At 38.2% G+C, this 22027-nt stretch overlaps 1 protein-coding gene across 1 annotated transcript in view; it reads right to left on the bottom strand.

Moving 5' to 3' along the window:
* LOC109854770 (thrombospondin type-1 domain-containing protein 4) overlaps nucleotides 1–21657 on the bottom strand; it is a 64886-nt gene extending 43229 nt beyond the window's left edge. Inside the window, exons 1-2 of the mRNA XM_020428194.1 lie at nucleotides 21315–21657; nucleotides 19168–19238 (exon numbers count right to left, since the gene is read on the bottom strand). Coding sequence (XP_020283783.1) covers nucleotides 19168–19178 — 11 coding nt within the window. The 5' untranslated portion in view covers nucleotides 19179–19238; nucleotides 21315–21657. The remainder of the gene's footprint in view (nucleotides 1–19167; nucleotides 19239–21314) is intronic.
* Between the last annotated feature and the right edge of the window lie 370 nt (nucleotides 21658–22027).

Raw genomic sequence — 22027 nt, 5'->3', positions numbered from 1 at the left:
TTCTTATCAATATTACTATTTAGAGGATTTTCCTCTTAAAATAAGAAACTCTTCTTGGCGCCTATTTTAGTATAAAATATACTTAAAGGAAGTGGGATATCCTCAAAACAAGAATACAATTTTTTCGGTGTATATAATTAAGCACATTCTCTGCACATAACATCCTGCAAACGGCTCTAACAACCCAATTTATTTTCATTCATTAGTCCAAAGACTCCTGAGCCCGAAGGATCTTCTTCTTGTTATTATTAATAATATTTATATCAACAAAATAAATATATATTGTTTATCGGATCTTCGAGATCCGCACGTTTTCTCTGTACTTTAATATCGCGCGATTCGACGCATAGAAGCGCCGCCCGCAAAGATTTGACTGTTAATTAAGTGTGCAGTCGAACGCGCGATCTTGCGAGATGATCGCGTCTGATCCACGTACTTAAACCAGAATCAAAAACTGGTGCAACAAAATCTTTGCGGGATTTTGTTTGTTGTATATGCCACGTGTGAAACGAACGTGTGTGAACAAACTACGCACGCTCGAATACGCACATTTCCACAGATGGACTTGATTAAATTTTACATCTCAAAAAACTTATGTAATTCTCAAATCAGATATTAAAATATCGCGATATTAAATTTTGCCGTGTGGACAAAAATATTTTACCGAGTAGGAGAATTTGCGGATGTAGGAATATTCGCGATAATAATAACGTGGGAGAAGTTTTATTCGAAAAGTTGCGATTAATTTTGCAATTGTGATTAATGTTGCAGATTTTAATTACCGAGCGATATATATAAAATGGCTTTTGTGTGTGATTTCGTTTTTTTTTTTTTGTTTTTTTTCATAGAAATGCAGCGCTCATTCGAATCTTGTTCTTTGACAATATAACTGCAATCCTTTCCCGTTTCTTGTCCGCCTCTCTTGTTTTTCTCGTTCCTCCCTTGGCGGTCGTCGCGCGTAATACGTGTTTCATTCGTACATACAGCGGTTTTATTAAAACGAAAGAGAAATAGCCGCGCGGTTGTCATAAATTTCAAAAAGCAGCAAATGCACAGACGCCGCCGCAGTCCGGTGCATATAAACGGCGAGCAGAAACGCGATACGCGCTCCTCTTCGTAATTTTTATGACTTTTAGCGCCCGCGAGTTGTTTTTTCCTTAAAGATCGGCGCATTCTCCGTCGCGCATTCCGTTTAAATACGGCGTACATATACGGCGGCTCTATTAAAATCGTCCGCCCAACCGCGAAGCCGCGCGCGAAGACGCTGCGCAAACACGGTCACAACGTGCGTGCAAATAAATAATAATAACTTAACGCTCGGAGAATCGTGCATTCTACTGACATCCGTGACCGACGTAATTGCTCGTTCATTAGAGAGAATCCGTTTTTGTGTAATTTATTTCCTTCTCTCTCACGTGCAACGTGTGTGCGGATTTGCATTTGCTACACTACGAGATCTCATATGCAAATAAATTATTTCGACCGCGTGTTATAGACATATTATAAACTGTGTTTACTTTATTCGAAAATCGATTAATTATTCGTATTTATATATTTGATTATCACATCGCTATTATATATAGATTTTCTCCCGCGTCGCGCAATAATTACGCGCGGTAATTACATGATGATACTAATTAATAAACTGATGTATGATCGTTAGCAACTAGTAATTAAAACCTTATTTTCGTATCGATACTGATATATTTGCTATACAAGCAGCGTAAATTGCCACCGAAAAAATTATATTCTCGTAAGTAGAAGATTTTATACTTAAAAAATCTTCTTAAAGATTTTAGATGATATTCTTCTGAAATTAAGAATATATTTAAGAATATATTCTTTATTTATTTAATATATTTAAGAATATTCTTTATTTAAGAGTATATTCTTAATTTAAGAATATAGTCTTTTTCGATAGTGAGATATATATGTTTTTTTATAGAGGCTTTTTATATTCTAATCAGTATATATTCTTATCAATATTACTATTTAGAGGATTTTCCTCTTAAAATAAGAAACTCTTCTTTATTTAAGAATATATTCTTAATTTAAGAGTATAGTCTTTTTCGATAGTGAGATATATGTATATGTTTTTCTTCTTAGAGGCTTTTTATATTCTAATCAGTATATATTCTTATCAATATTACTATTTAGAGGATTTTCCTCTTAAAAATAAGAAACTCTTCTTGGCGCCTATTTTAGTATAAAATATACTTAAAGTAAGTGGGATATCTCCTCAAAACAAGAATACATTTTTTTCGGTGTTACAGCTGACATTGCGCGACTTCTTTTATTATATTGTTAATATGTGTTTACAGCAAGAGAAATTAACAGTCGATATTTGTTTCATATAAGTGTATTTCTTAAAATAAATTTGATTCTCTGTTTTAGTACACCGAAAAAATTATAATTCTTGTAAGTAGAAGATTTTATACTTAAAAAATCTTCTTAAAGATTTTAGATGATATTCTTCTGAAATTAAGAATATATTCTTTATTTGAAATATTCTTTATTTAAGAATATATTCTTAATTTAAGAAATACAGTCTTTTTTGATAGTGAAATATATATGTTTTTCTATAGAGAGATTTTTATATTCTAATCAGTATATATTCTTATCAATATTACTATTTAGAGGATTTTCCTCTTAAAATAAAAAAGTCTTCTTGGCGCCTATTTTAGTATAAAATATACTTAAAGTAAGTGGGATATCTCCTCAAAACAAGAATACAATTGTTTCGGTGTGGAAAAACAATTCAAAGTACATATGTATTCTCGCAATTGGTTATGTTATTATGCGAATTCATCGAGTAGAAACTAGCACTTTAGCATTTACGATACTACCGTCGTCTGTTCGTTCGATTTACGATCGATAAAATCTTGTAATTCGTATCCACGCGCATTTGACGCTAAACAACCGCGTGAGTACATAACCGTCTTGTGTTTCAAATGTTATATCTGTCGGATACAAAGATCGCGTTTGCTCGTCAACGTCGCCACCGAAGACAATCAGATAGTTCCATTTAACGCGCAGAAACGCGCGAGCGCGGTTTCAACGAGCGCGCCGCGTCGTCGTAACTTTGTTGGCACACACGTATAATAAGTTACAACGCGATCAATTACGAAGGGCAAGCGCGCGCGTTTCCGCGGGTCAAGATCGGCTCCGAGAAGAGAGCCGCGCGCGGGTAGTAGGAATGTTAACGATCTCTCCGGGGGAGAGAGAAAGAGAGCCGCGCGTCGATCGCCGCAACGGTTGCGGTCCCGAAGGAATAATTGCAGGTTTCGAAAAGGAAAGGGGGAAAGAAGGGGGAACAAGTGAGATGCGCGCAACGCGATGACGCGGAGCTCACTGAAAAATAAATGCAGGACATCGTTGCCGCGCCGCCGCCGCCGGTGCGTCAAGAGAGCGGTGCGGGCGCGCGTATCGTTTCATCTGATGCATCCCGCGTCCGCACGCATCTCTCCCTCCCCCCTTCAAACGTCGTCGCCCATCACTCGCGGCTACCCACACTCTCTCCTCCTCGGGATCGCCCCGATGATTCTTTTTTTTGCGGCAATTACACGGCTGATAAACCGACGGCATTTCGGTCAATCGCCAATGCGAGATCCGCACGAGGTCCGTAAAGTCTCAATCGCGCGGTCTCGATCAGAGACCCAAACATCAATCAGAGACCGCGAGAGACCCAAATAAAATGCGTTTCTTTATTGCGAAAGTTCGATATATAGAACGACGATAAGAAAAAATGACAAAACCCACGTGAGAGCGCGTATGTTTTTTCTTCATGCAAATGATATCGTCGCCGTATGTGCTTTTGCGTTTTGCCACCAACGCGTTGTTGACCAACAATCAGACTCTCGAGGCTCATCAGCTGATGTGTGTCTATACTTACGCACCGACGACCGGTCGAAGACAATACGATCAATAAAGAAGGGGCCACGCCTCGCGTCGTAAACTTAACTTCTAAAACGAATGCTTAATAATTTACGTGACAAACGTTAATCCGGCTAATTGTACGAATATAAGCGCGAGATTGGGCGCGTTTGCCGCCGCGAGCTCTTCTGCAACGATCGTTTTGCTTCCGTGATTTATGGCGCGATTATCGCTTCGCTTTAATAAAGCCGCGTGGAACCGGACAGAGTATAAAACGCTATACAACGCGTCGGCACGCGCGTACATATGAAAAGCGATCGGAAACACAAATTTCCGCATATATTACAAACGATTCGTTTGCCCGAATGGTACGAAATGAGAGAGAAATGTGGGCGCAGTTACGATATATTATTTTTTCAAGCAAAACACAGATACACGCGAAACATATTTTTTTCGCATCAGTATCATCAAAGCTCAATTCCGGGGAAATGCAATATTATTTCAATCGTACGTTTTTCACGGGAAAAAAATATTTTCTTTACCCTTCCTCCCCCCCGCGAAATACCGCGACTTCAGTTCACGGAACGCATATATTGCGGAAGCACAAAAAAAACGTAAATCTCGGCGGTTGTAAATTGAAAGCTATGTGAAATATATATATAAGTGCGCAATTTATCGAGTCGCGGCCGCCCTTTTGCGAGACATGTGTGTCAACACGTAGCCCCGCAAATTAATTTCTGCCAATTTTCTCAGAACGGATTAAAACCTTATACTCTCTCGCTAGCGAGAAACGCTGAAGAATTATATTCGCCGCCGCGCGTCGTGATTAATTTAACACGTTTGAACCGACAGTGACGAGTGTAATCGGCGTGGTAAAGTTCGTCGTCGCGCAGACGACGGTTCATGACAGTTAGATCCGCATAATGTCTCGCATATTCACGTCGATCTAGATGTTGATTTTCACTTTTCTCGTTAACGTGTTTAAATATTATCGTTTTTTTTTTCCATTATTTGCACTTTTATACGTAGCGACTTTGCTGCTAAAAGAGCACAAATTAAAAAATTTAATTAAATTAGTGATAAATAGAGATTACTCTCAGGCTCTATAAGTCTTTTAAACTAATAATATATGAATATAAGGACACATGAAGAGCCGTTCGCAGGATGTTGTGCGTGAATGTGCTTAAATAAATTATATATAGTTAGGGGGGTATACGGGGTCCTTCATATATATGTGTGATGCAAATCCAGCATCCTATATGGGGGAAAAAAAATTATTTCGAAGTATATATGTGTGTATACATATATAAATAAATGTGTATTTATATAATAAAAATATATATAATATATATTATAATATATATTATAATATATAATAAAAATATTTACGTATACTATATAAAAAGTTATAATATTAATATATTATAACCATATATATAGTATACGTAAATATTTTTATTATATATATATTATAATATATAATAAAAATATTTACATATGTAAATAAATATATATGTATATTTATTTAAGCACATTCACGCACAACATCCTGCGAACGGCTCTTCATGTCCTTATATTCATATATTATCAGTTTAAAAAATTTTAAGTGTAAAAGAGGTTTAACACACAAATTAAATACACACACATATATAATAAGTATTGATCATAAATAATAAATTAAAATATAAATAATAATAAAACAACAAAATATAATTTCCTTTTAAATTTACATAATTGCGGCCGCGTGCAATCTTCGAATGTTGCTCGTACCAAAAGTTACTTAAGCGCGTCATCCCTCCCTCTCTCCCTCCCCGCGCTGTTATTACACACAGCTCGAAATAGACGCGCGCATAACGACCGCGCCGGAAATCGCTGGTTTTCCTAAGTCAATTCGCGGTATGTCACGCACGGGGACGGGGGGGGCTTTACAGTCGCGTCGTAACTCACGATTTCCACGGGGAAACGTAGTAGTATAAGCGCGGTACTGCATTACAATTTTGCAAGTGCTGAAACGACGTTAAAACAACCGCATCCGTCCGGGACACGCGCGCAAAGATATATCCCGGCGTCGCACGCCGGATGAGATATAAATGGAATTAATGGGCGCGGTAAACGGTTTAAAAAACCTGATCCCCCGTCCGTTTCTCCGCGCGCCGTGTCGTGTACACAGTCAGATTTGATGACGCAATTGTGTCGCGCGACACATGCGTACAAACAATTAAAACGCGTTATGACAATTATAAAGAACGCTTTTTTGTTACGTGACTTATTGGTTTTTTCGCGTCGTGTTATATACATCAGATGTGCGGGACACAAAAGGTCCCAATGCGAGACCGGACACAAATGCCGCTCTTATCGGAAAACAGTTACCTTACTCGCGGAATGAGTTCCTCGATTTTTTTCGATCACGTTTTAAATGCGCGCGACGACATGTCGGAGAAGATATCGTCGATCGGGATTGCGCGAAAAAGTTTTGATCAGTAACAAAAAACGCGCGACGAAGCTATTATACGAGCCTCGATACGATCGAGGTGTCATCTGATATATCTTATTTATTAGTAACAAGATACGAATTTGAAGTACAAACTTCGGGGAGAGCGCGGCATCTGGTAGCGATATCATTTGTCAATCAGCGCGACTCTGAGAGTAATTCGATCGCGCGCGCGCGGAATTTCCGCGCAAACTTTGCGCGCTCTGGAAATCCGAGTCTGATGGCGCCGCGACAATACATATAAAGTCGACGAGGCGCCCGTTCATCGCCGCGAGCTCGTCGTCCGGGTTCGCCGCGTCGTAAAGCACGGCTCGCAACAGATAAGAACGTGTAACCCATTTTTTTTTTTTTTTTCTACGAAATTATCTCACGACGCCGGCGTCTCCCCCCCCGGACCGCTGCTCGAGACGTTGCGGCACAATAGCCCGCGTTGTGCCGCGTTGCTCTCTCCCGCGTGCAATCACGAGGCGGATGTTTACAAACGTTAGGGAGAGATTTACACGATATAATACACTTGTCGCGCCAAGGGATTCGATATAGGTGAGAGAAGAAGAACGCGCGCGCGTTTGTGTAATCGTTGCGCGCTCGCGCGGGATGCAATGTCGTCCCGTGTGATTGTACACGCGCGCGCGCGATGATTATGCAACGCGGTCACAATTACACTGTTAAATGTGACGTTCTATATGCTAATTCGATTGTCGTCTCTGCCTGCGGTTGCGGCTATATTTGCAGAACGCGACAATCGTCCTTTTAAGGTGGTTCCGTATGAAATAAGCATTGTCGTCTCATCAAATCGGAATACATTGGAATAATCGAATCGGCGGTTACAAAGTAACTTTGAGTTGTTGTTTCTCTTTGTGCGTTTTCTATCGTAAAAAAAAAGTTTCATGTATGTTTCATGAAACTAAATGTACATTAAAATTCATGTGTACATACTAATTTTCAATACTTCTGGATTGTTGAGTAAATTATCACCGAAACAATTGTATTCTTGTTTTGAGGATATATATATATCCCACTTACTTTAAGTATATTTTATACTAAAATAGGCGCCAAGAAGAGTTTCTTATTTTAAGGGGAAAATCCTCTAAATAGTAATATTGATAAAAATATATACTGATTAGAATATAAAGAGCCTCTATGGAAAAACATATATATCTCACTATCAAAAAAGACTACATTCTTAAATAAAGAATATATTCTTAATTTAAATAAAGAATTCTTAAATAAAGAATATATTCTTAATTTTTTTCAAAAAAATATCATCTAAAATCTTTAAGATTTTTTAAGTATAAAATCTACTTACGAGAATATAATTTTTTCGGTGTACTAAAACAGAGAATCAAATTTATTTTAAGAAATACACTTCTATGTAACAAATATCGATTGTTAATTTCTCTTGCTGTAAACACATATTAACAATAAAATAAAAGAAGTCGCGCAATGTCAGCTGTTACACCGAAAAAAATTGTATTCTTGTTTTGAGGAGAGATATCCCACTTACTTTAAGTATATTTTATACTAAAATAGGCGCCAAGAAGAGTTTCTTATTTTTAAGAGGAAAATCCTCTAAATAGTAATATTGATAAGAATATATACTGATTAGAATATAAAAATCTCTCTATAGAAAAACATATATATCTCACTATCGAAAAAGACTGTATTCTTAAATTAAGAATATATTTTTAAATAAAGAATATATTCTTATATATATATAATTTCAGAAGGATATCATTTAAAATCTTTAAGAAAATTTTTTAAGTATAAAATCTTCTTACGAGAATAAAATTTTTTCGGTGTACTAAAACAGAGAATCAAATTTATTTTAAGAAATACACTTATATGTAACAAATATTGATTGTTAATTTCTGTTGCTGTAAACACATATTAACAATATAATAAAAGAAGTCGCGCAATGTCAGCTGTTACACCGTAAAAAATTGTATTCTTGTTTTGAGGAGAGATATCCCACTTATTTTAAGTATATTTTATACTAAAATAGGTGCCAAGAAGAGTTTCTTATTTTAAGAGGAAAATCCTCTAAATAGTAATATTGATAAAAATATACACTGATCAGAATATAAAAAGCCTCTATAGAAAAACATATATATATCTCACTATCGAAAAAGACTATAATCTTAAATAAAGAATATATTCTTAATTTCAGAGAAGAATATCATCTAAAATCTTTAAGAAGACTTTTTAAGTATAAAATCTTCTACTTACGAGAATATAATTTTTTCGATGTATGATTAATACTATCGCGATGTAAGGTTGCAGATCAATCAGCTAATGAATTCAAACTTTTAGAACGTCGATTAAGATCCCTTGATACATACATATTCTGCCCTCTCTCTCTCTCTCTCTCTCTCTCTCTCTCTCTTTTTCTGTCTAACTGTTATTAACTTAATTTAATAAAATCGCTATGAATATAAAATATATAATGACGTTGTCGCAAAAAAAAAAAATTCGGCACGATAAGCGGCACTTCATTTACGTTGGCCATTAATAATAATTTTCGAATTGAATAAAATTGCACTCGTGCTCGCTATCGGTCGCCTCAAATTCGATCAGGGGCGGCGAGAGTCGGCGATATCGGGGGACGGAGAGGACGGACGCGATCTCTGCGGTATATATCGAAGCTAAAACGGGCGCTATCTCCATCCTCTCGTCGATCGCGCGCGCGCACGCTGTAAATTACAGACTCCGTGGTAAAAGTTCGTGACGAGTTTGAAGAGGCTATGTAAATCCGCTATAAATAACGGCGGCAAAAAGCGAGAGAACCGGCGCGACGGCGGCCTCCGTCAATATCCGGCGGTTGATGGGAGTCCTGTCGTCGCCGCTGCTATTAGCCCGACGGCTCTCTTTCTCTATCGAGAGAGAGAGGATCCGCTCGCGTTCCCTGAGCAAGCGACGGCTGCATCATCGTCGTCGTCGTCGTCGTCGTCATCGTCGTTGTCGAAAGAAGGGCGAAAGTGGCCTCGCGCGCGCCTGTTGCTCGTGATTCCGCGCTCGAGTAAAACCGTTAACGCCCTGATCTTCTCCTCTACGAAGAGCGCGAGCTCGTTGCGTTAACGCAGTGTAAACGCATCGCTCAAAGTGGTAAATTGATGCTCTTGACCCTACGTTGATAATGCAACGGAGGTCTCTAAACTCGTTTGCGCGCGCGCGCGAACTCGCAGCGTTCAAGCACCATCGCGCGCGTCGAGCAATTTAGAGCTCTGCCTATACTACCCGCTCTTCTTCTCGATAGCTTCTCCCATTTAACGGGAGCGCGAATAACGAATACGTTTATTTAAACGATCCGCTGCAACATCTCTCCGCGCATCGGTGTAAATATGTTCCTCTCCGAGAGTTAAACTTTCCCCTAAAGTTCGAACGCAAGCTTGAACGCTCGAGTATTTCCGCGTTCATCCTCTTGTTTGAACGCGATTAAATTTAAATTAGCACGTAAGAACGCTCTCTCAATAACGTAAACTCTCTCGCCGCGGTATTAAATTATCTATCGTTCGAACTCTCAGCTTCTTTTTTTCTGTTAACCCTCTGTGGGCCGAATTTTCTATCCGCAGACAACTCGCAAGGTATTTATTTTGACATTTCAGGTTGACGGTGCTGCCAACCGTCATCAATATATTGTTATTTCAGAGGCATTATATAATTAAGACGTATACGTCATCTTGTGAAAAAAAAAACTAAAACTATTTGGTAAAATGTGGTGGATATATTAGCTTGTGACTTTATTAAATGCAAGGACAGTACACCGAAAAAATTATATTCTCGTAAGTAGAAGATTTCATACTTAAAAAATCTTCTTAAAGATTTTAGATGATATTCTTCTGAAATTAAGAATATATTCTTTATTTAAGAAATTTAATTAAACTACTATTTCAATACTATTTCAAGCTTTATTAAACAATTTGTTTCTACACCGAAAAAATTGTATTCTTGTTTTGAGGATATATATCCCACTTACTTTAAGTATATTTTATACTAAAATAGGCGCCAAGAAAAGTTTCTTATTTTAAGAAACTTTTCTTAAATAAAGAATATATTCTTAATTTAAGAATATAGTCTTTTTCGATAGTGAGATATATATGTTTTTCTATAGAGGCTTTTTATATTCTAATCAGTATATATTCTTATCAATATTACTATTTAGAGGATTTTCCTCTTAAAATAAGAAACTCTTCTCTGGCGCCTATTTCAGTATAAAATATACTTAAAGTAAGTGGGATATCCTCAAAATAAGAATACAATTTTTTCGGTGTACGAACTGCGAGTGACGAGAAAGGGGAAAAGCAATATTAGGAATAAGAACAGTGATAACATAACATACATACGTATTAGTGGGTTGGTCAGAAGTATTAGCAATATTATTATTATACTAAGGTGTTATATATTATAATATTAATAATATTAATGTTATATATTATAATATTATATTATATGTGTCATCAGTGTTATATGTGTTAAAATGTTAATATGTTAAAATGAAAATGAAAGTTATTTCGGGCAAATGTAAAGATGTAAAGAGGTAAAATGTAAAAAATGTAAAGTGGAAAGTAACCGGAAGCCATCCAAAGCCGAAAGGCAAGGATCAAGTTTAATAAATAAATAATAATAAATATCAGCTTGTGACTTGAAAGTTACACGGGCCCGTAGAGGGTTAACGGCAAGATATAAACGTATTTTGTTGAAGTCGCGCGAAATATTTCCACTCGCGTGGAAACAACAACCGACGCGATTTTACTCGCTAAGGTGGACCACCTTAGCAGGGAAGACGCGCAGGTGCAGCGCGTGCAACGCGTATTCCGTCGGCGTGTTCGCGCGGGAGAATCGCGATAATCCTCGCAGTCGCATGCGAATTAAGCGCGCGCGAACAATAAGCTTGATAAAACGAGAAAGATCGCGACGAGAACGAATGCCGACAAAGCGAAGCGCGACAACAAGTGCGGCGGGAGGCTATTCGGAAATTCCATCTCGCACAACAACAAGTTGTGTCGCACGTCGTCGACAACCGATCGCATGTTCGATGTCACGATCAAGCACATTCGCAAATCCGAAACGACGGCACGAAGAAGCGATTCGAATTGACAGCGCGAGCTACGCGAAAAGCGCATCTCCCGCGAATCTCTCTTATGTGGCGTATTAAACGCGCGATATCAAGTCAACGCGCGTTCGTCACATGAGAGATGGTATTTCCGAGCAGAATATCGTTCAACGAACTCTCCGAATCAGTTTGACGAGCGGGTCATCGGGAATTTTGAAATAGAAGACTTATGAGTATTTATTTAAACGTCGTTTCCAACACCAGAAACGTATAGACACATTTTTTACAATAATGTCAGAAATATACCCCCTCACTGACATTCGATTGACAAACGAATAAAATTTACAACACTAATTAAAATTATATATTTACACGCTCAGGCCACGATAAAAGTTTACGCAATGTCGAAAAATAAAAATTTACTTTTGAACAACTTCAATTGTTCATAACTTTTTTTTAAACAACGAGCGACGGCTAAAACCTTTTGATTGTTCACTCAGGAAGGTGTCCTTGACAACATATGTCAAGCTCATTAAAATCGGAGGGGGGGAGTGACCTTTTCTAAATATTTACCGGAATCTCTGATTTCTGAATCGCATAAGCATCACTGGAAGAGAGTTTAAAACACTCCTTTCTCGAACGGAGTTCAAGACTCGCGTCTCGCAACGTATATTATTATATCGCGCGAAAAGAATTTTTTACGAGGAATAAATATTCGCGATCGAGAAGAAGAAGAAGAAGAAAAAAAAACAGACATATACATTTTTTTCAGTTGAGACCGTTCGACGCCGAGGCTCGAACGGAATAAAAAAAAAAAATCTCGGTCTGTAAAAGGAGAGACTCAATCGATCTCTGCATCGGGTTCGTCGCACTTGTATGACACATGCAATTGTAGACAATGCGTCTGTTGAGACGATCGCGAATGACGTGAATGAGCATCAGCGGGTCGTCGCCGCGATCCGAGAGAGTGTTGCGACTCTCGATGCCGCATTTAGTGCAATCGAACGATGACTGGTCGATGGTACAGACACAATGCCGGGGTAATGGGGTGTTGGTTCTTCTCGAGACACACAACGACAGCCCGCGGTAATGACTCGCGCGCGCGCGCGCGAGCAAGCGAAACAGTCGGTATCTATCTCTCTTTTTCTTTTCTTTGACACAGAGATTGAGTGACGACGGCGTGTGCGTTATTCGCGTGTTTCAAATGCGCAATTCCTAAATTGCGCGCGCGCGATCGCCGGAAAAATCGGCACCGCCCTCGCGGCGAACGTGTTCAATGGCCCGGACTGTCAAACTCCTGTCAGCGGGGCCTGCCGGACGCAAACGAGAGTCAATGACTTGCCCGCGGCAACATGTGTTGCTACATGTGCTCTCTCTCTCTCTCTCTGTGCATCGCTGTAGTCGTAAATAGCCGCGAGAAACAGACATGGCTCGCGGGCCATTTAAGCGGAGTTCAGAAATGTATTGATCACCGGAAGCGCGGTCGCGATCAGATAAATTTTTTTTATCTCTGTCTCCCTTTGCGCGCTTGAAATAGGATATTTCACATCTTCGGTAGAGAATCCCCGTTTTACACACACGCGCTTAATTCTCTTTCCAGTCGCCGTCTTCTTGATACTTCGTTTCTCCTTTGTTTCTATTTTTCCCAATCTGTTTTCAATTTTATTTAACACTACGTTTACGGAAACAGAACGTTCACAAATAAACAATTATATCGATCATCTTTTGTCAGATCCCTCTCTTTCGAGAGAGAGATTGATTGATTGATTGATTGTTTTATTTATTATGCGCTCTGGGAAAGAATTTCCCTCAAGCGCAAACGATACAAAGAATTACAAAAGCGTATACAATAATAATATGTGTAATAAGAACAAAATGAAAGAAAGACAAGAATAAGAAAAATAAAAATAAAAATAAAAATAAAAATAAAAATAAAGAAAAATAAAAATAAAATAAAATAAAATAACAATGTTTTAATTTTAAAGGTAGTAACATTAGAGTAACTCCAAATGACGCAAAGTTAATAACTCAAAAATAAAAATAGATATAAAGATCATCAATAATTAATTAGAGAAAGAGAGAGACTCGTCGGAAATTGAAGACGCAACAATTTCACGCGTCTTGAATTTATGTTTCCTCGCAAGCGCCATTTTGGATGATATTTCAAAGTTCTACATTGTAATTTTAGCATAGCATCTTTCTAGTTCACAAACAAGACAAAATGGTTATAATGGAGACTATGTGTGCATACATCTTGCGAGTGAAATATTATATGTATAATGTGATGTACGAAAATTGAAACGCGCTTTGCCAGCATCCGTTAGCGAGTGATTTATTATGGATCCGCGGGAAAAATCACTTCGCTCTCTCTCTCGAGCGAGCGAGCGAGCGACTTCTGCGAGAGTCTGTCTGACGATGCGAAACGGAATCGAGTGCGAAAGTCGAAGAAATTTCCCGGTACGCTAAGACTACAGAGTCCCGACTTTATTTCAAATTCACCCGGTTTGTAGCGCAACCACCTGTTTGGCACGTCGCGCGCGTCGGCCGCGAGAGAAACAAGAAACACCATGGGTAAAAGGTATACATCGGTGCATCATCACGCGTTTACGGATGTCTGACTCCGTGCGGCCTACGATGTGCACCGCTCGACGTGCTCCTTTCCGGGGAACGCAACGTGGGAATGTAATAACAGAAGCAACACATTGCTATGTAAATTTCCCATGTTATTTGGTATTTAATAATGGTACACAAACGCGCTGCGAGATTCTAATTGTATATTCTGTGAGCGATGTTACTGCCGTAAGATTGTTTTTTTTTTTCCGTGCTGATCAAACGAAAACGGCGATAGTTAATTATAAAATGTAATTAATGGTGTTATATATTTTTTTCATTTATTTATTTCGTCCATGTGCGACGAGATACGAACGCACGTCACTTTGCTAATAAACAATTATATAGTTTGATGTCTTTGATCAAATAATTCATTAATTTTTTTTAATATTGCGCTTCGACCGTATTCGCGCGAGTTATGCGAGTACGCGAGAATAAGTTCGACGTCATTCTTTTCCTGGAAAACGTGAACGTATATAGGAGAGACGTCGGGAGAGAATGAGAAAAATTAAACAGCACACATTGAGAGTGGTGCAACAGTTGGTACGCACACACCACGTGACCGCGCGGCTGTCTTTAATAGGTCCCGGATAACGACATGGAAATCGACTTACCGAGGCCCCGATAACGAATTCGTGAGAGAGTCGAGAGAGCCGGTGTGTCTCGACATCCTCGAATCTCGACAAAGCGCACTTGCGATTCATGCATGCGCGCGCGGAGAAATATGCAGTTGACGAAAGATACAAGCTGTCCTCGACGACGCGAATTTCGCTCTCGGAAGATTAATGTCGTTCACGAGAAAAAAAAAAAACAACTGTTCTGTTACCAAAAAAAAAAAAAGATACAACTCGCGATTTTTTATTTAAAGAGTTTATTTATATATAATTTTTTGTGCGCACTTTCTCAGTTCCTCTTTTGTCATATTTTGTACGCTCAAAAAAGACTGCTGTATTTTGAAAAAAGTGGATACACCGAAAAAATTGTATTCTTGTTTTGAGGATATATCCCACCTACTTTAAGTATATTTTATACTAAAATAGGCGCCAAGAAGAGTTTCTTATTTTAAGAGGAAAATCCTCTAATTAGTAATATTGATAAAAATATATACTGATTAGAATATAAAAAGCCTCTATAGAAAAACATATATATCTCACTATCGAAAAAGACTATATTCTTAAATAAATAATATATTCTTAATTTCAGAAGAATATCATCTAAGATCTTTAAGAAGATTTTTTAAGTATAAAATCTTCTACTTACGAGAATATAATTTTTTCGGTGTACTAAACCAGAGAATCAAATTTATTTTAAGAAATACACTTATATGTAACAAATATCGATTGTTAATTTCTCTTGCTGTAAACACATATTAACAATATAATAAAAGTCGCGCAATGTCAGCTGTTACACCGAAAAAATTGTATTCTTGTTTTGAGGATATCCCACTTACTTTAAGTATATTTTATACTAAAATAGGCGCCAAGAAGAGTTTCTTAAGAGGAAAATTCTCTAAATAGTAATATTGATAAGAATATATACTGATTAAAATATAAAAAGCCTCTATAGAAAAACATATATATATCTCACTATCGAAAAAGACTATATTCTTAAATTAAGAATATATTCTTAAATAAAGAATATAGTCTTTATTTAAGACTATATTCTTAAATAAAGAATATATTCTTAATTTAAGAATATAGTCTTTTTCGACAGTGAGATATATGTTTTTCTATAGAGGCTTTTTATATTCTAATCAGTATAAAATAATTAATTTCAGAAGAATATCATCTAAAATCTTTAAGATTTTTTAAGTATAAAATCTTCTACTTACGAGAATATAATTTTTTTGGTGTAAGAATTCATAATTCCTTTCTATTATTTTCCATTAGATACAAGTCTCCCGAGTCTTCTTGAATTAAGTCGTAATCCCCGTGTAATTTACAAACTTAACGCAAGAAAGACTAACTGTACGGCTTATTACGTCGGAAGACTATGAGATTAACGCGCGATAAATCATTTTCACCGCTGACGCGGTTCGCGATTTTGCCTCGTGTGTATTCCAGTGCTCGCTCAGTCTAAATGCGCGATGCGGTATCGATATTCGTAAATACGTAACCGTGAAATAAGAAAAACGGGTCTTACGATGAAAATTACGAGGTGGTTACGCGCCGTGAGGCGCCATAGACCCGCCCTTATAAGTCCGTTCGGTTTATGAATAGTATTCCTTGTACATTACGTACTCGCGAGACGCGCGCAAGTTCATTGCGGCAATTCTATCTTCCGTTTCTGTGATGGAATCTTCTCTCTTTCTCTCTCTCTCTCTCTCGCTCGGTCTTCCTTTTTCGCGGTAGTCTCTCTACTGGTTTGAAATAAATCGATCGGAACGCGCGTCGTTTGCGCGCGAAATGGAAACGCTCGATTTGCAATTGCCAGTAAGTTTGCCTCAAGCGTCATTAAAAGCGCCTTTAAAAGTTGCCGAGATATGATGCTCCATTACGTTGTCTAATGACGTTAATCAGTAGTCGTCGCGGATTATTAATTGCGCGCGCGGGAACGACTCCCGAGATCGCGTGTAATTTTGTTTCAAGCGTGTCACCGTGTGCTGATAACAAATGCCGTGCGTAGTAAAATGCATAAGTAACGAAGATACTTTGATTGCGCGCCGATCCGATTGGCGGAAAAATGTACGTACGTTCGACAAAATTTTATTCGACGAATTTTTACGACCGGGAAAATTACAATCAAAAAAACATCGCGAAAGTTATAATCGACAAAGTTGTAATCGGAAAAAAATATTTCGAATCGTATTTCTCGTCGTTGTTACACGAAATGTCAGATCAACTTATTATAAAGCGAATTGTAACGGACTGAATTTTACCAATTCAGCTATCGAGATTATATCATTTGATATGATATTTGTTCGACAACGACTTTTGAAGTCAACAATATGTGGACTGATTACTCGTAGAGACTATAAGACCCCAATGATCAGACATGTACCAATGATCGAACGTTTGCTTGAGAAATAATTATTAGATATTTAAATCAATGTATAATAATTATTAGATATTTAAATCAATGTATAATAATTAGTAGATATTTAAATCAATGTAAAATAATTAGTAGATATTTAAATCAATGTATAATAATTATTAGATATTTAAATCAATGTATAATAATCACAACAATTCAACAATAACATAAATATTTTTACTTAGTAAAAAAAGGTAATATTTTTACTTAGTAAAAATTTTTTTTTTTTGCAGTTTCTGCAAAGTAAAAATATTTATGTTATTGTTGAATTGTTGTGATTATTATACATTGATTTAAATATCTAATAATTATTATACATTGATTTAAATATCTAATAATTATTATACATTGATTTAAATATCTACTAATTATTATATATTGATTTAAATATCTAATAATTATTATACATTGATTGCAAGTTTACATATAGGGTAAAAAAGTATAGGGTTTACATATAGGGTAAAAGACCTAATTACTGTCACCTGTCCAATTACTGTCACCCCAAGCTATTTTATTTAAAATATTAAATAAATCCTAAAAAAAGTTATGCATGAAAACAATCTAACATAGAAAGTGCAATTAATATAACAAAAAATCCAGCACTCAACATTCGCGTCTCATTTCTTTCATTTTAGGGGTGACAGTAATTGCATCGTTCTTTTTTAATTATTAAATTTATAAATAAAAATAAAGATTTTGAGAGACGGTATTGTTTCGTTCCTTATATCAGAGACATCGAATAATATCAGATAAGAAGAAAAACGCATGGTTTTGATAAATAAGTAGTAAAAACAATTCGCTAACGCCAGAGTTTGTTATTCAGGTGACGGTAATTGGGTTTTTTTACCCTAAATGCTTGTAATTGTGTTTTTGACAAATACAATTCGGTCATTAGGAACATTCACTTTACGCATCGCGTACAATTCTGTGAGACGTTGGAATTTTTCTCAATAAAATCATCATTTTTGTTGCAGATTAAAAAAACTAAAATCTGCGTACGAAAATTAATCCGGCATATTTTTTACGACCACGCGATTCTTTAGCGTATCCACTGAATTCCGACGCGGGAGATATTTCCGGAGGGAATAAAAAAGGTGCACCACGGCGAGAAGAAATGTTCAAGCGATTCGATCGCGCGCGCGCGGGTGCATCTCTCGACAGGGGATGATGCGCGACATGGAAACGCGCGAGAGTTCCATCCGCACTGCTGGCGTTTCGCGCGCGCACAGCGGCAAAGATCAAAGCGACGTTCGCGCAGCGTCGTGGCGTGCCACGTCTGCTCTCTTCAGATTTCTGACACGTTTCGTTTTCGAAGGCGCGGCTAATGGACGTAACGCGCACACGTGACGTTTACGTGTCCCGTCGCTCGGGCTCAATTAAGCTCTTGCATTCACCAAGAAAGAAAGAGAGAGAGAGAGAGAGAAAGATGATGCTACGCAAATAATCGATATTAATCGCGCGTCGCGGTTTCTGTCTTGGTTTTGAATTCGCACCTCGGAAACGCTCGCGCGCGAAACAACCGCCCTCGTTCGTTTCAGGTTATCGGCTCGACACTCGTCCGAGAGCTCGACATACGATATACAAGCGCAGTAAGCGTGTGTGAACGGGGAGAGACCGTTGGATATATGTGGCTTTTATGTGCTCGCTCTCTCGTGGTTGCAAACCTCCGCGCGAGCAAACTGCACACACGGTGATCCGCAAATTGCGCGCATAAACGGAGTAAAGTCTTTCTTTAAACAATTTCATTTCTCGAGAAACAGGTCAGTTTATACGCAAACACACTTGAAACAAACAATTTAATAGAGTTCGATAAATATATGCGCCCGGATTTGTGTCACGTGACCAATAAGCGTATGTAAATCAATGCGCGCGTACATCATCAAGTATGCAAAGCATCGTATCGCGTCCGAGTCGTCTAAGTTCGTCCACGAGGAAATTCGCAACGTTGTTATTCGATCGAGCAAGATTACGCACAACAATATAGCGATTTATTTAACGATTTAATTTGCTTTGTAACTTTATAAAGATACAATAAATAATTTTTAAAAAAACTACATATATATATAAAGTGCTTGTAAATTTGATAAATGCGCTATTGTTGTGTACTCACCCGAGCTCCATCCTGATTGTTGCGGATCCCAACGCGGAAATCCCGAGTGGATCCGCTCCGAGGCTCAGGTCCTGATGATGCGCGCCAAGCGGTGCATGAAAAGAAGAAAGAGGTAGAGCTCATTATCGGAACGAGTGATATAGAAAGAAAGGCGCCACGCAACAAATCACGATGCTCCGTAAACGAAAGGATAGCGAGAGAAAGAGAGAGAGAGAGGGCCATTTGGGGTCGGCTGATCGTCTTAACTTTCAGAAGGTTAAGCTTCCTGCTTTTTTTTTTTTTTTTTTTTGTCCAAAGTGTCGCGACCAAGCTTTTACGCGTCGGCTCGACGACGACGACGACGACGGGAGCCCAGCACTTATTAGATCCGCTTCGAGGTCCTCTTAAAAAAAACTTTACGACACGCCTGGAAACGCTTGCGCGGCTCCGAGCGATTTGATAATTATTTCGATACCGCCACACACACGCACATGTCATAATTGTACGCAAATGTGTGTGTGTGCGTTTTAACGTGTATATTTTGTAATTTGTAAGAACAATAATCCGGTGTTTAACGTGGTATATGTTCTATTTGCGTGCGCGTTTTCATTGATAACATCATTTTACAACAACGCAATTATTTAATAAATTATCCGAGCTCGTGCGCGCGCGAAAGTTATTACGAGCGGATAATTATTCGTCCGCGCGGAAATTGCACTTGTCGACTGATAACCTCGTTCGCGTTTAATTTCGATTGATATTACAGTTGCGTTACTCCGATATAACTAATCCTCATTAGTTTTTATACGTTCGATACATAGTGTTGTAATAATAATTATTATTATTTTATCCAATAAAAAATATGAAGAACGTGCAATTTAACGAAAAAAAACCTTTGAAAACTGCCGATACTTGAAATACGGAACGCACAAGTGACTTTTTATCGCGCGCGCGATAATATGCAAACGATTTTTTTTTTTTTCACATATGTCAGTATCGGGGATTTTTACATAGAAAATATAAAAATACTCTCTTCATATATATTTATAAATCTGGAACGCGTAAATAACTACATATATGTGCACAGACGCGGTGCAATAAATTCCGAAAGAGCAGCAGTTCGAATTCAAATTTTCGACAACACTTTGCTCCGAAAAACGGAGAGTTTGGTGTTTCAATCGCGACGAGACGCTGTTTTAAACGTCGCGAAAAATTCGTCGTCGCGATTGCATACGCGCGATCTCCGCACGAAACAACGCTCGCGCGGAGAAAAAAAAAAAATCTACCAGACTCTCGATAAGAGTCGTAAAAGACGTAATTTACGACGCGGATACATTAAGTCGCTATATTCGCGCCCCGGTATAAAGAAGTGTCTATGTCGCGCGGTTTTTTTCTGGTCGCTATAGATCGCGCGCACGCGATCTGTTGTATGAACAGCTGGAAAGAATGCCGGGGAGAGCGCGCGCTTCGTGCTGCTCCGTTCCGCGCGATAAATTAATCGGGAAAAATCGACGGTAAATTCTCGTTCCCCGGGGCTTTTTTTTACCCGGCATGTATTTCTCACGTCGCTTTTTCGACTTGCGCGTCCTCCTCCTCGTCTCACTCTCTTTTGTTCGCCCGACAACCCTTGAACGCGTAAAACATGATTCGAAGATCGCGTACAGGTACACTTGCAAGAAAGATGCGAGCATTACGCCGATCATCTTGAAATATAGAACGGTGCTTATTTTAATAGTATTCGGAACATCAATTTCTCAAATGAAGTTTTTTTATATATCGGTTAATTATTATTAATAGGTTAATTGTTATTTTATATATTGGTTAACACGACCGGATATTTTCACTTTTTTTTTGTCAATAAATATGTTAACATCGACAATTTTTTAAAGTCCGCTATAAACTGTCTATTTGTTTTTGCAACATTAAATATTGCAAATTAGAACTTAATGATAATTATAATTCTGAACAAATTCAATCTCCCCTTAAATAAGCAGATAGAAAAATTCTATACATTTATTAGTTTAGAAACTTCGGAGCCCTAAGAAATAAATTCTTTAAATAATTGTTCAAGCAGAAATTCGTACGAACTGAAAACTCGAAAAGTGTCTTTCAATTTCGGAGCAACGTGTTTTATAAAAAAAAAAAAAAAAAGAAGTTCCATCACTCACCGTGTCTGTTCAGCCATTCGGCTCTCCAACAGATAGATTTCCTATGGCTCAATTCTCACTCTTGTCGGGAAAAATTCCCGCATCTCGGCGCGATAAAAATTTGTGCGCGCGGTCGAATCTTGATCTGAAGAGAAAAAAAAAACAAACCACCGTTGCCAATTTTTATTTGCGAATTTTATTATAACGGAAGAACCGTGTAAAAAGGAAGAGACACAAAGACGCGGCGGCGGAGAAACGCGGTCGCGCGCGAGGACACCGAAGGAAGGTTTGTGGCTTCCGGCCATCCGGCAGGAGCCTCGGCAGGAAAAGGAGACGGTCGAATCGTACGTAGAGCTCGCACGAATGCCGGCCGCGACAGAACTGATAGTGAAGAAGGCGGGAGACCTTCCGGGTACATATAGGATGGGTGGTGGTGGATCACGAGCGCGAAAGAAGGGGAAGTGTGGCGGTGGTCCCCGCGTTGCGCGCACGCATCCCTCCGCGCGTAAGCGCGCCTTCACGCGCGCACACCGCATCATATATCGCGGAAATATCCTGCGAGACTTAATTCGCAATAAATTCGGGAATTAATTCGTTAATTCTCGCAAATCATCGCGCCGCCCAGTCTGGCTTCGAAGAGAAGACACGATTGTGACATTTATTTCGATAATTGAACATTTATTTGAAAAAATAATCTATTAGATATATAAATATTATTTTTAACTTTATATATA

The sequence above is a fragment of the Pseudomyrmex gracilis genome, unplaced genomic scaffold (assembly GCF_002006095.1).
Source record: "Pseudomyrmex gracilis isolate BER0280 unplaced genomic scaffold, ASM200609v1 scaffold_73, whole genome shotgun sequence".
Taxonomy (NCBI): Eukaryota; Metazoa; Arthropoda; class Insecta; order Hymenoptera; family Formicidae; genus Pseudomyrmex; species Pseudomyrmex gracilis.
Note: the sequence above shows the minus strand (reverse complement) of the source record. Positions and strands in the feature narration are given on the sequence as shown.